The following is a 13,678-nucleotide window of genomic DNA, read 5'->3' as shown; positions in this document are numbered from 1 at the left end:
GGTAGGAAGAAGAAAAAGAAGGAAGAACAGGAAGGAGGAGGAGAGGAGAGAACACAGTATTAGCCCCCCACACTATATCACGAACATTCATTTGCATTAACTTATTCATCCCAATAACCTATAAAGTAATATGATGCCCCTATTTTGCAGAATTTTTGACCTGGGCATTCAATTCCAAGTCCAACACTCTTTCTATTATACCTCATTTCTTTCTACATGGAAAAAAAAAAACTCTATAAGGAACAGAAACAATTTTAAAAGAAAGCCGCATTCTCTTATAATAATTAATACTGCTTTAGCTCAGGAAAATGTTTTTCTACTCAAGCTTTTTTTCAGGGCAACCTTGACCTCCTTGTTCCTGAATCTGTAGATCAGAGGATTGAGCATAGGCACCACAATGGTATAGAACACAGTGGACACTTTCCCCTGGTCCATGGACAAAACAGAAGAAGGATGAAGATACATGAATGCCCCTGACCCAAAGAAAACAGAAACAACAATTATATGTGAGCTACAAGTGCTGAAGGCTTTGGACCTTCCTTCAGTGGAATGGATGCGAAAGATGCTGGTGATGATGAAAGAGTAAGAGACAATGATAGTGAGGCTGGGCACACCGACGTCAAAGCCCACAACAATGAGAACCACTAGTTCGTTGATGTGAGTGTTTGTGCAGGAGAGCTCCAGAAGGGGGAGGATGTCACACATGTAGTGGTTGATGGTATTGGTATCACAGAAGGTCAACCTGAGCATGCATCCTGTGTGGGCCCAGGCACCAATAAATGCTCCCACATATACAATCACAGCCAGCAGAGAACAGGTCTGAGGGGTCATGGTGACCGTGTATAACAAGGGCTTGCAGATGGCCACATAGCGATCATAGGCCATTACCGTCAACACATAACACTCTGCACTGACAAAGAAACAGTAGAAAAAGAGCTGAGTCATGCATCCTGCATAGGAGATGGTGTTCAGTTTTGACACAAAGTTTACCAGGAGTTTTGGGGTGATGACAGAAGAGTAACAGAGGTCAATAAAGGATAAATTAAAGAGGAAGTAGTACATGGGGGTGTGAAGGTGAGAATTCAGTCCAATTAGAGTGACCAAGCCCAGGTTTCCTGCCACAGTGACAATGTAGATTCCTAGGAAAAGGAAAAACAGGGGCAGCTGGATCTCTGAATATTTGGTTAAACCCACAAGGAAAAACTCAGTGACTAAGGAACTGTTTCTCATATCCATTCTCTTCTGGTAGGATCTGAAAGATAGGAGAGTAGAATCATATTTGAAGCAGAGCCCACATTTCCTATGCAGTACCATTCCCAGACTGTCCTGGGGGTAAGAAGCCAACAGATTCTGTTGATATTTAACTATTGTATAGGAAGTTGGATCTGGCTTCGCTCAAGGAAGACAAGTATATGGGAGGCATCAACAGAGGTTCAGGTAACACCAGAAGAAATATTTCAAGAGGGGAAGAAGTAGAGAAATTTCTCATATTTTCTCTGCTTCAGTTTGTCACTAATACTTTTTATTTCTTTACTTACTCCAGTTTGTACTTGTTAATCTTTAATCACCACACTTCAGCTACCTGTGCTGGCCACAGATCCAGACTGGACACTGTGTTGGGTGGAAATCACAAGCACATGTCCATCGCAGATCTCGGGAAACAGACTCACAGAGACTCTTTGGTTTCACAAGCACACACGGCAAGAAAGTAATTAGGTCAGGAATGGAACCTGGGTTTCCTTCATAAGAAATTCTTTAAGGGGGAGAAAGATTGGAGGCACTGCAAACCCCATAATCTCAGCACTACTTCTAATCTTGACTTTCTTCCCATGCAGACCTTGTAGTCATCTGCATCCAGGCCAGAGCTGGCAAAAGCAGAAAAGCTTATTATTTCTATGGTTCTGGACTTTGAAAGACATAAAAACATAAAGGGTTCAATGCTCACTCTTCTTTGCCTAGTGAGCTCAAAACTTCCTGTGGTTTCCTCTCCAACACTAATCTCCAGTAAGAAAGTTCTGTGGTGTGAGGGGTAATAGAACTCAACCAAACACTTCCTCCTCCATTTGTGTGGAGGGGCTCAGAGCATTTATAAATCTCAGTCTTTGACTTGCTCTGAGAATTATTCAGATAACGATCACTATTTTTAATAATTATTTTGCCCAGAGGTGATCATTAAACTATAATAAAAAAAAAGGAGTGTAAACAGCACTCTGTTTTCAACATAATAACAGGAAACATTATGTGTTTGATCTTATTATGAGCTTAGAGGTCTCAGGGATTTGATATAGAGGCTTTCCCAGGAGGCTTTCCATAGCTCACACCCTTTGGGAAAGACAGATTTATGAAACTGTTTGCACAAAGATGAAGATGCTTATTCCCTGGTGTCTTTGGAGGCCCAATATTCTACTCAAAATTGCACATTATTCCAGGACAAATGAAATAGAGACCTTTTTCTCTCTTCTTTCTCCTAGCACTTCTTTGGCCTTTAGGTACAACTGCTAACACATAGCCAATAATATTTTAAATACCTATAAAAATATTACATGTATATACATATCTTCCCACTCATATACATGATTGACACTAAGGCAAACATGATGATATGATGCATTTAGACACTTCACTCCTTGTCCCTTTTTCTTAGCATTCTTTCTTTTCTTAGACCCCCTCAGCCATCACACCCACTTATTCATGTTTATAACTTACAACATCTTCCCTATTTTCCTAATTGCTGATGTAACCAAATAAGTTTATAGGGGCTTTACAATTGATTAGGAACTACATTTTTCTTTACCTCTTGACTTTGTCATTTAATAACACTTCATTAAAATCTCTCCAAAGTTCTATATTTGGACAAATCATAACTTACCCAACCATAATTTTCCATTCTTTTATCATTAACAGCAATGGTAAAATAATTGTCATTGGTGCATTCATCTTGATATACCAGTACTTTTATTTAATGGGATAAATTCCCATAATGTTGTCTTTTAATTAGTATCAGATGGTTTTTCCCAAAGACTATAATAATTCATATCTCTGCAAGAAATGTATTAAACTACCTTTTCTTCCCCATTTACATCAATGACAGATCACATAAACTGAAAATCAACAAGTAAATGATTACTTTGAATGTCACACTGGACCAGGTAGACTTAACAGATATATTTAGAACATTCTATCCTAAAACAGCAGAGTACACATTCAAGTGCACACAAAACATTTTTCAGAATAGATCACATATTAGCTCACAAAACAATCCTCAACAAATTCAAGAAGATCAAAGTCATACTATACATCTTTTCTAACCACAATGCTATGAAACTAGAAGTCCACTATAAGAAAAAATCTAGAAAGACCACAAATACATGGCATTTAAAGAACACCTTTCTGGGGGCCTCAGTATATCAGTTGGTGAAGTGTCCAACCCTTCATTGTGGCTCAGGTCATGATCTCACAGTTCATGAGATTGAGCCCCACATTGGGCTGTGCACTGAACATGGAGTCTGCTTTGATTCTCTCTCTCCCTCTCTCCCCCTCCCTTGTTTGTATGTGCACACTCTTGCTCTCTTTCAAAATAAATAAGCAAACACTAAAAATAGAGAACATCTTACTAACCAATGAAATCAACCAGGAAATAAAAGAAGAAATTTAAGAAAATAGATGGAAAACAAATGAAAACACAATGGTCCAAACCTTTGGATGCAACAAAACTGGTTCTAAAAAGGAAGTTTAAAGCAATATAAGCCTACCTCAATAAGCAAGAAAAATCTCAAATAAACAATCTAACATTACACATAAAGGACATAGAAAAAGAATAACAAACAAGGCCTAAAACTAGCAGAAGGAAAAAAGTAATAAAGATTAGAGCAAAAGTAAATAGTATGGAAACTAAAAAAACAATAGATCAATGAAACTGGGAGTTGGATCTTAAAAAAACAAAACGAAATCAATAAAATCAATAAACATCTAGACAGTTTTATCAAGAAAAAAAGGACTCAAATAAATAAAATCACAGATAAGAGAGGAGAAATAACCAACAAATACAAAGGATTATAAGAGAATACTGTGAAAACTTATATGCCAGCAAATTGGACAACCTAGAAGAAATGGATAACTCCTAGAAACATAAAAACTACCAAAACTGAAACAGTAGAAATTGAAAATTTAAACAAACCAATAACCACCAAAGAAATTGAATCACTAATCAAAACACTCTTGAAAAACAAAAGTCCAGGACCAAGTGGCTTCTCAGACAGATTCTACCAAACATTTAAAGAGGAGTTAATACTATCCTAAAATATGGAAAAAGAAGGAAAACTTCCAAATTCACTCCATGAGGCCAGCATTACCCTGATACCAAAACCAGATGAAGACAGCACTAAAAAGAGAACAACAAGCCAATATCCCTGATGAAAACAGATGCAAAATTTTTCAATAAAATACTAGCAAACCAAATCCAACAACACCAGAGGGGAGAGAGTTGAAGGGATGTGTTAAATAAATGATAAGGATTAAGAAGTGCACTTATGATAAGCACCAGTTATTGCATAGAAGCACTGAATCACTGTAGTGTACATCTGAAACTAATTACACTGTATATTAACTAACTGGAATTTAAATAAAAACTATTTATTTATTTACTTTAGAGGAAGAGAGCACAAGTGGGGAGGAGGGGCAGAGAGAGAACTTTTTTTATGTTTTTATTTTTGAAAGAGAGAGAGAAGAGAGAGAGAGACTGAGCAGGAGAAGGGCTGAGAGAGAGGGAGACACAAAATCTGAAGCAGGCTCCAGGCTCTGAGCTGTTAGCACAGAGCCCGACGGGGGGCTCAAACTTGTGAACCATGAGCTCATGATCTGAGCTGAAGTCAGATGCTTAACTGACTGAGCCACCCAGGTGCCCCAAGAGAGACTCTTAAGCAGAGAGAGAGAGGCTCAGTGTAGGGTTCAATCCCACAACCCTTGGATCATGATCTGAACTGAAATCAAGAGTCAGATGCTCAACCAACTGAGCCACCAAGGCGCCCTAAATAAAAGCTTTTTTAAAAAGTGAGTTGCATCCCATGCCTTAGTTGTTACACAGTGATCTCATAAAATACAAGACTTGAAGACTCTGAGTGTGAATGTGTGTGTGTGCGTGTGTGTGTGTGTAGAAAGGTAGTGTAAAGAGAAGCAGGTGATGGAAATATATAAATTTAGGGTTCAGAAATTAAAGAAATATAGAACTCAAAGCCTCTTTTGCTTCTGGGTTTTATCAGCCCTTTACTACAGTACACCCTGATCATTCCAGATTTGTCCTGAGCATCAATAGAAGCATGCTTAGAGAAAGTGTCTACTAAACAAAATTAAGATGTAATCAGAAAACTTTGTTTAACCAGGAAGACCATGTTCCATTAAGTCTAGAAACTCAGTGTTCACACTGACTTAGAAGCAACTCTGTCTTAGTTTACAGGCACAGGTGAATCCCATAGTTTACCTGTTTAATTCTTAGCTGTATAATTGCAACACAGAAAACTGAATGTATATATATTCATTCATTACTTGTGTTTTACAAGTAAACACACCCTAACTTGATTCCCTTCCTTTGAGAGAAGTCCAAATACATACATGAAGCCTGAGTTACTAAGTAAAAGTTACAGATAACTTGCGTCCTTTAAAACTTTGCCAAGGATAGCTTTTACAAGCTTCATTTAAATTTTTGTTATTTTTAAAAAATAATCTGAAAAATGGAAACTATTTTGAAAGAAACTTTATTTTCTCTAAAAATGAAACAAATTTCACTTGTATATTGAGACTTCTTACATGAAAGATTGTGACCAGGTTTAACATATACTTGGGGCCACCTCAAATTTGATAAAATATGTAACAGAGTGAACGCACCTCTGCAATGTCTACAGAAATCCCCAAAGAGCAGAGATATTATTTACTTATGTAGATACACTTCAATATCAATAAGGAGAACAATTTTATCAAAATGGACAGTAAATAAATGAAAAAAAGAAAAGAAAACACCGATTTGGATCAACCATTTTATATGAATAGAACTTAAGTAAAAATTAAGCATATTAATATTGGAGTCAGGAGATGAAGTATGAGTGGTAATGTAAAACACATATTAGTTAGCAATACTAAACATCTAAAATCAAACAAACAGGACAACATACCAGTGTTGCCAACTTTTACAATGTCTAAATCTTAGTGGAGATTAGAAAACAAGTAAAATTGAAAATATTATTAAAGTTATCTTTAAAAAATTGTTGCTACTGTCACTTGGTTAAGATCAAAAGTTTTGGAGTAAAAATTCTTTGCCTATTTTCTTAAAAGAAAAATAATCCAATATCATATTACAGAAAAGACATTGTCATAATTTGATTCATTGACCAAACGTTTCTTTTAAATTATCACTGCTCTCCTAATGACAACTTGAGGGTTTTTTACCTTAAATTCATTGAAGTAGCATATAGAAGCCAACAAAACCCAGGAATTATTTAGTTGTTTCCATCCCTCAAGTCCAGGGGTGGGGGGGAGCTAATTTTCTTTTATATCAAATAACTCGAGCTTTTATTCTATCCAAAGAAATCCTGCATTCCCTATAATATTGCTAGGTCCTTCCAGAAAGGAGAGGAGAATCAGAAGAATGGCATTTTATCATATGTCATTTCGCTTTCTGGATTCCTTTTTCCCAATTTATAGTTTTAATTGCTACTCACTGCTTTATCTTTTAAAATGTCCTCTCTCTCCCTGGTTCCACAAATGTGACCATACATTTTCACCTCATTCTCCAAGTACTACTGGTGTATGGTCATTGTGAATTATAAATTTTATGAAAGTTTTATGGATTTTATTTTTATAGCACTGTATCATGCAGTATTAAAATTGGGACTGAAATGTGGTTTCTAAGTCCTGATGACCACTCTCCACACAGAGAACTCTGATTAATGGCTATGTGTCCTGTTGAGCCCTGACTTAATTAATGTTCTTTATGTCTGGGCTCCTTTCTCTCCCATGCCCTGCTCTGTGAATTACATGTATCAAATTCATTTTATTTTTGTAAGTTTTTATTTAAATTCTAGTTAGTTAACATACAACATAATATTCATTTCAAGTACACAATATAGTGATCCATTACTTCCATACAATACTCAGTGCTTATCAAAAGTGCACTCCTCAATCCCCAACACCAAATTCATTTTATTTAAATTTGCAGAAGTAACATTCTGTTTGAGCCAATCATTTCCCAACTGTACATGTCTGCAAAGCCTCCTCTTTCCTGATGAAAAAAATCCTATCAAACTGCCTTTCTAAACAAATGAAACAAAGCAATATCCTCCCTGAGAGAAATTCATGTATCATCCTGGAAAAAAGAGCAATCAATTTTCAAATTAGAAATGTTTTGTTATTTTCCACGGTTATGGAAACAAAAAGCAATACAGTGAGGTAGAACAAAGTACACTACAGAGAGTAATAGACTTGAAGTCAAAAGGCTAAAAATTTAGTCTAGACTTTTTCATTCAGAAGAGGGAACTATAAGACATTAGCCACTCCAAGCTTTACTTTCCAATCCATGCAATAAAAATATTTTGACAATCTGTTATGAGTAGGGCTGAGCTTGCAAAGATAAGAAAACCCTTTGTGGAAGCAATCAAGATGCAGTGTTTATAGATGCAAAATCATTTATATTTGACAGTCGATATGGAACCTTTCATGTAAATTATTAAAGGAGACACATCCTTGTTGAGTTAATGCTGGAAAGATGGAAGTAGAGACAAACTGTCCATTTCATGCTGCCAATTTCAAGTGACAGATGAGATATCCTTAATGACAGTATATCATCCAAATAGTTCTTGATTTTATCATTTGTTGACCAGTCTTCTATTTCCAGAAAGAAAAATTAAAGTTCAAAACAAAAGGAAAAAAACAGATAATATATTTCTTCCTTAACATTATTGCTAAATGGAAAAAGGGGAGAAGAAAGCATGCAAATAGTGAAGAGAAACCTACTCTACAAAAAGTAAAAATAAATTATTTAGAGAAGACTTAACTCTCCTTCAACATGGTAAGAAAGAGATAGGATAAGAAAGCTGCCAATAAAATTATTGTAATTACAAACAGAAACTCCCTGTCCTGGAATCAACTAGAGATGCTATCTGAGAAGAACCTTCTCCTACTCAGAGTTTTTCTCAGAGCAAGTTTAACATCTTTGTTTCTCAAGCTGTAAATGAAAGGGTTCATCATGGGGACTGTATTGGTGTAAAAGATAGTTGATATTTTTCCCTCATCCATAGACCCAGCAGAAGATGGTTTAAGATACATAAATGCACCTGATCCAAAGAACAAGGAAACAGCAATTATGTGGGAACTGCAGGTGTTGAAGGCTTTGGACCTGCCCTCGGTCGAGCTGATGCGGAGGATGCTGGAGAGGATGAAACCATAAGACACAAAGATGGTGACACTGGGCACAATCACATTGATGCCCACCACGATGAAAACCACCAGCTCATTCACGTAGGTACTTGTGCAGGAGAGCTGGAGCACGGGGAGGATGTCACAAAAATAATGGTTGATGGTGTTTGCATCACAGAAGGTCAGTCTCAGCATGCATCCCGTGTGGGCCATGGCACCCGAAAATGCCATCAAATATGAACCAAGTATAAGGCTGGAACACACTCTAGGGGACATGACAACATTATACAAAAGTGGGTTGCAGATGGCCACATAGCGATCATAGGCCATTGATGTCAGCACATAGCATTCAGAAATAGCAAAGAAACAGAAAAAGTAAAGCTGAGTCATGCATCCCATATAGGAGATCATATTCTTCTTTGATACAAAGTGAGTCAGCATTTTGGGTGTAAACACAGAAGCATAACAGAAGTCTATGCAGGACAAATTGAAGAGGAAAAAGTACATGGGAGTGTGCAGGTGTGAATTCAGCCCAATTACAGTTATCAAGCCTAAATTTCCCAAAACGGTGACCACATACATGACTAGAAACAGGCAGAACAGGGGGAGCTGGAGATCTGGTAGGTCTGTTAGTCCCACCAGTATGAATGCAGCCACAAAAGAACTATTTCCAGGAGCCATTCTTTCCCTAAGGGGATCTGTGAGCACAGAAAAATAGGGTTACATTAGGAAACTACTCAGCTCTTCATGCATGATCTTGTACTACAGAGAGCGTATATAATGGGAAAGGCTGAGACTAGCCCAACCCGGACCCATACAATCTACCTTTACCACAATCAGGATACTGAGGGATGCTGACTGTCCCTTTATTAAAGCCTTTATAAGCTAAATACAGTAAAGTGCATCACACACTTACCTTAGAGAGTCAAGTCCAGTGAACATGACCTCTAGAAATATGACTGCTGGGAAAACCAAGGGTGAAGGGAGAAGTTGAGAGCAGGACAGAGTTGCCCTTCTCTGATCTCACCATTTCTTCATTCACTTGACCCTCTCCTCACCAGTAATATTAGGAACAGAATCCTTAGGAACCTCATACTGGCCTCAAATGCAGATTGTACTTGATGGAGTGAGAATTAAGAATACTGTTTCTAATCTAAAGAAGAGATGAGAATCTAGGGGAGTTGAGTTACTACCCCATCTCACAGAGAAAAAGCCATAAATCCAGAAGAGTGAGAGTTCCATCCATGGAGAGGGAACTTACTGACTGAGATACTGTACCCCCTACATCCCCTGATCTCTGATTATTCTCTTATATCCCTCCAACACATTCTCCTGCCAGCTTCACCTGAATGTCAATACCGTACAAGGTGGGAAAGATAGTGACATGTCTCAGATCTTTGAACTTTAATCTCAAAGCAGTGAATGTTTTATTATAAATGGAATTCAGCTACTCACTCACCTTAGGTCAGAAAACTTCAGTGTTCCCTTATCCTTTATATTTACCCCCGTGGTCATGGAAAGGCAATTTCAGGCTCTGCGGCTCTGATTCTTTTTTTTTTTTTTTAAATTTTAATGTTTATTCATTGTTGAGAGAGAGAGAGACAGAACACAAGCAGGGGAGGAGCAGAGACAGAGAGGAGACACAGAATCTGAAACAGGCTCCAGGCTCTGAGCTGTCAGCACAGAGCCTGACGTGGGGCTTGAACTCCAGAATAGTGAGATCATGACCTGAGCCGAAGTCGGACACCCAACCGACTGAGCCACACAGGCGCCCCTCTGAGGCTCTGATTCTAAGAGGATTCAGCCCAGACTTGAATTCATATATACTCTTAAAATCTTTCTGATCCTAATTTCTGATTATGATTTTGAGTCCTCTTTAAGAAGCAGAGAAAAATAAAGTCTTTGTTATTATCATCACAATTGCTGCTTGGCTGAACATACAGTTAAAATGAGTTTAAGGATATAAGGTGCTTGGTTATATACAGGGTAGAACCTTGCTCTGTCTTTTCCTCGGGGAATAGATTTTTATGTGTAAAAGAATAAGGAGATTGTGTACCCTGGGCCATGACATGTCTTTAGTTCCTTAGGGACTCAATATTTTACTCATTTGCACTTTACTCCAGGGATTTTATATCCCTAGATCCAAATAAAAGTCCCATCTTCCCCATACCTTCATCTCTAAAGGGAAATCTACTGTGTTGTTTCATTTCTCCTTTGTCCCCATATCCTACTTTTTCTTCAAGGGTTCTTCCTCCAGGCTTCCTTGTTTTTTGACCTCAAATTTTTCAAATATTACAATAACTCAGTTGTCCTCTCTTCTGCAATATCTCTAAAATAATTTGCAGTGCCTTATATTCCTTCTAAAGTTTATACTTTAATCACCTTCTAGAAATTTCTACCTGACTATCCTGCTTACTGTCATTTTATGTAATATTTCAGTAACCGGGGTTATCAATTTCTTTTCAGCATAGAAAAAAGTAGAGGCTATGGAGTCAGAGGGTATGTGTATGAATGCTATCTTCCTACTTCCACTCTTACTAACAATAATGCCTTGAGCAAGTTATTTAATTTCTGTTTATTTTTGTAAAATAAGGATGATAAAAACAGCATCTCTTTCATTGGGTTATTGTGATAATGAAATTTTTCTTTTATGTTTTAAAAGTTTTTATTTAAATTCCAGTTAACATACATTACAATATTAGTTTCAGGTGCACAATATAGTGATTTGACACTTCCGTGATACACTTGGTGTTCTTCACAACAAGTTTGCCTTAATCCCTATCGCCTATTTAACCCATCTCCTCCCCTAAAAAGGGGGCTCCTGGTTGACTCTGTTGAAGGAATGGAGGAGCAAACAACTCTTGATTTTGGGGCCATGAGTTTGAGCCCCATGTTGGGTGTAGACATTACTCAAATTAAAAAAAACCTTCCCACCCACCTCACCTCTTGTAACCATCAATTTGTTCTCTAGAGTTAAGAGTCTGTTTCTTGGTTTGTGTGTGTGTGTGTGTGTGTGTGTGTGTGTGTGTGTGTGTTTCTCTCTCTCTCTCTCAATATGGTTATAACAGTGCCTGGAATATAATAATAGTCAAAAATGTTAGTTGTCATTATTTATGTTCTCATAAATACATCATAATGCTCATCAAACTTTTTTTAAATTTAATTCCCATGTTCCCATATAAACTGTAAGTTCTGTAAGGACAAACATCTCCTCTGTCTTGCTTACTACTTTGCTCCTAGGGTTAAGATCAGTACAGAATACATAGAAGAAATTCAATAAATATTTCTGAAAATCATGTTCTTTGGCTTTGAACCTTTGGAAAACATTCCACATTTCTCACATGCTAAGCAATAGTGTCTACATCCACAATGACCTCTACCCTTGTCCCTCAGCCACCACACAACCTCTTAGATTTTAACTGAACTGTACTACTCGTCTTATTATTCAAGCATTTTCGCATATAATTCCTCTTATATAGTCATGCACACTGCTGCTACAATAAACGTTGAAAGCAAAGCTCTGTCCCTCCTTAGTTTAAGAACTTTCAGTGGTTTTGTATTACCCACTGGACAACTGAAATGTCGTGATAAAAGGACAAGTTTCAAAAGTATGTTTAGGTCTTGGATAAAATTATAGAAGCAATTGAGCCAGAGTTATATTTTGTAGGAAGACTTGAAAGAACTATTTTTATTTAATCATTTTGCACACATTAGGTGCTGTACAAACTTTTAGCCTTTTCACAAATATAAGAGAAAGTATTGGAGAATGCTTATATTTCAAAGGCCATTAAGGTATAGTGAACAAAGATCACACTTCAGGAGAACCAAACATAATAGTTAAAATTTAATTTTAAATCTGCATAAACTCACCTTCTCATCAGATAAATTAGTTTCTCTCTTCAGTGCTTTCCCAAAAGGAGTAAGGATCTCACAAAGATGTTCATTTATTTAAGAAACATTTTTTATTTAATATCTTGGGAATGTAACCTTCAACCTATGTTTCTAGTCAGAAAGTTTCTAGCTTAACAGTACAGAATGCTCAATTAACTCATTTAAAACAGGAGCTTATTTCTCTCACCTAGCAATAAGCTTATGGCTAGATTATCCTAGGTTTGCTTCAGCCACAAATCACTCTCATCAAGAACTCAGTCTTCCTGGGGCGACTGGGTGGCTTAGTCGGTTAAGTGTCTGACTTTCGCTTAGGTCATGATCTCGCGGTTCGTGGGTTCGAGCCCCGAGTCTGGCTCTGTGCTGATTACCAGCTCAGACCCTGGAGCCTGTTTCAGAGTCTGTGACTCCCTCTCTCTCTGACCCTCCCCTGCTCACGCTGTCTCTCTCTCTCTCCTAGAAATAAATAAAAACATTAAAAAAAAATTAAAAAAAACAAGAACTCAGTCTTCCATTTCACTGTCCTCAGTGTGATGACTTTCATTCTCAGGCTTGTCACCAATGGTCACAAAAAGGTTGTCACAGCTCAAAGAATCACATCTAAACACCAATATATCCAAAGAAGAAAGCAAGAAACAAGGCGAAAGAACTCCTCCCATATCTCTCTGTAGAATGAAGTAAATCATTTCCAGATGCCAACAGATTATTTTATGTCTCTTCAGTCATGTATCTATACCACATGGCCAACCCAGCTGCAAGGAAAACTGACAAAAATAAGAATCTTCCATTTTTAGCCTCTATCAAAAAAGGAAGCTGTACTCCATTTCACGTAGTAAAAGCCCAAGTTTCACAATTACCAACAACTTCCACCAGGATCTTGCCTTGTGTTACATGTCAGCCCTCCTCTCCTTCCACCCTCTCTCTTATTCCTTTTATTCAGCACAGTAGCCTTTTCTGTCTTCTCAAACATGCCAGAAGTATCATCTTAGGAGTTTTGCATTGGCCAGTAATCCTCCCAAAAAAGAATTTTTTTTCCAAATATTCACTTTAAACATCACCTTCTCAATGAAGTAGGATCCATTTCAAATTTACCTATATATTTCCAATATTTAACACATCTCCTGACATAGGATTTTTCCTCCCTTTGGACTGACTCTTCTTACATGCCACGTGGCTGGGAAAAGGCTATTATGAATAAGTCTCTGAAAATGCAAGTTTATTTTGACTGACTCTAAAATATTCTATTTGAAAAGACTGCTTAAGAGCTACTATTGAAATAAATAAAATTTTTCTTTTAAAATGAGAGAGGATTGAGCTTAAGTGTCCATCAACAGACGGATGGATCAAGAAGATGTGGTTTATCTATACCATGGAATACTACATGGCA

The 13,678-nt window shown here is 37.2% G+C and overlaps 2 protein-coding genes across 2 annotated transcripts; both read right to left on the bottom strand.

Annotated features, from left to right (window-relative positions):
• Positions 1-300: 300 nt before the first annotated feature.
• On the bottom strand, positions 301-1,239 carry LOC120243938 (olfactory receptor 145-like). The gene has a single exon (XM_039250175.1). The coding sequence runs from the start codon at positions 1,234-1,236 to the stop codon at positions 301-303; it is 936 nt and encodes a 311-aa protein (XP_039106106.1). The 5' UTR covers positions 1,237-1,239.
• A 6,891-nt stretch (positions 1,240-8,130) lies between these two features.
• LOC120243969 (olfactory receptor 145-like) lies at positions 8,131-9,087 on the bottom strand. Its single transcript, XM_039250228.1, has one exon. The coding sequence runs from the start codon at positions 9,082-9,084 to the stop codon at positions 8,131-8,133; it is 954 nt and encodes a 317-aa protein (XP_039106159.1). The 5' UTR covers positions 9,085-9,087.
• Between the last annotated feature and the right edge of the window lie 4,591 nt (positions 9,088-13,678).

Source organism: Hyaena hyaena, unplaced genomic scaffold (assembly GCF_003009895.1).
Source record: "Hyaena hyaena isolate Hyena2069 unplaced genomic scaffold, ASM300989v1 scaffold_364, whole genome shotgun sequence".
In the NCBI taxonomy this organism is placed as follows: Eukaryota; Metazoa; Chordata; class Mammalia; order Carnivora; family Hyaenidae; genus Hyaena; species Hyaena hyaena.
Note: the sequence above shows the minus strand (reverse complement) of the source record. Positions and strands in the feature narration are given on the sequence as shown.

Bases quoted from the DNA above. Each gene is read 5' to 3' on its own strand.
- LOC120243938 (XM_039250175.1), bottom strand. From the start codon at position 1,236: ATGGATATGAGAAACAGTTCCTTAGTCACTGAGTTTTTCCTTGTGGGT.
- LOC120243969 (XM_039250228.1), bottom strand. From the start codon at position 9,084: ATGGCTCCTGGAAATAGTTCTTTTGTGGCTGCATTCATACTGGTGGGA.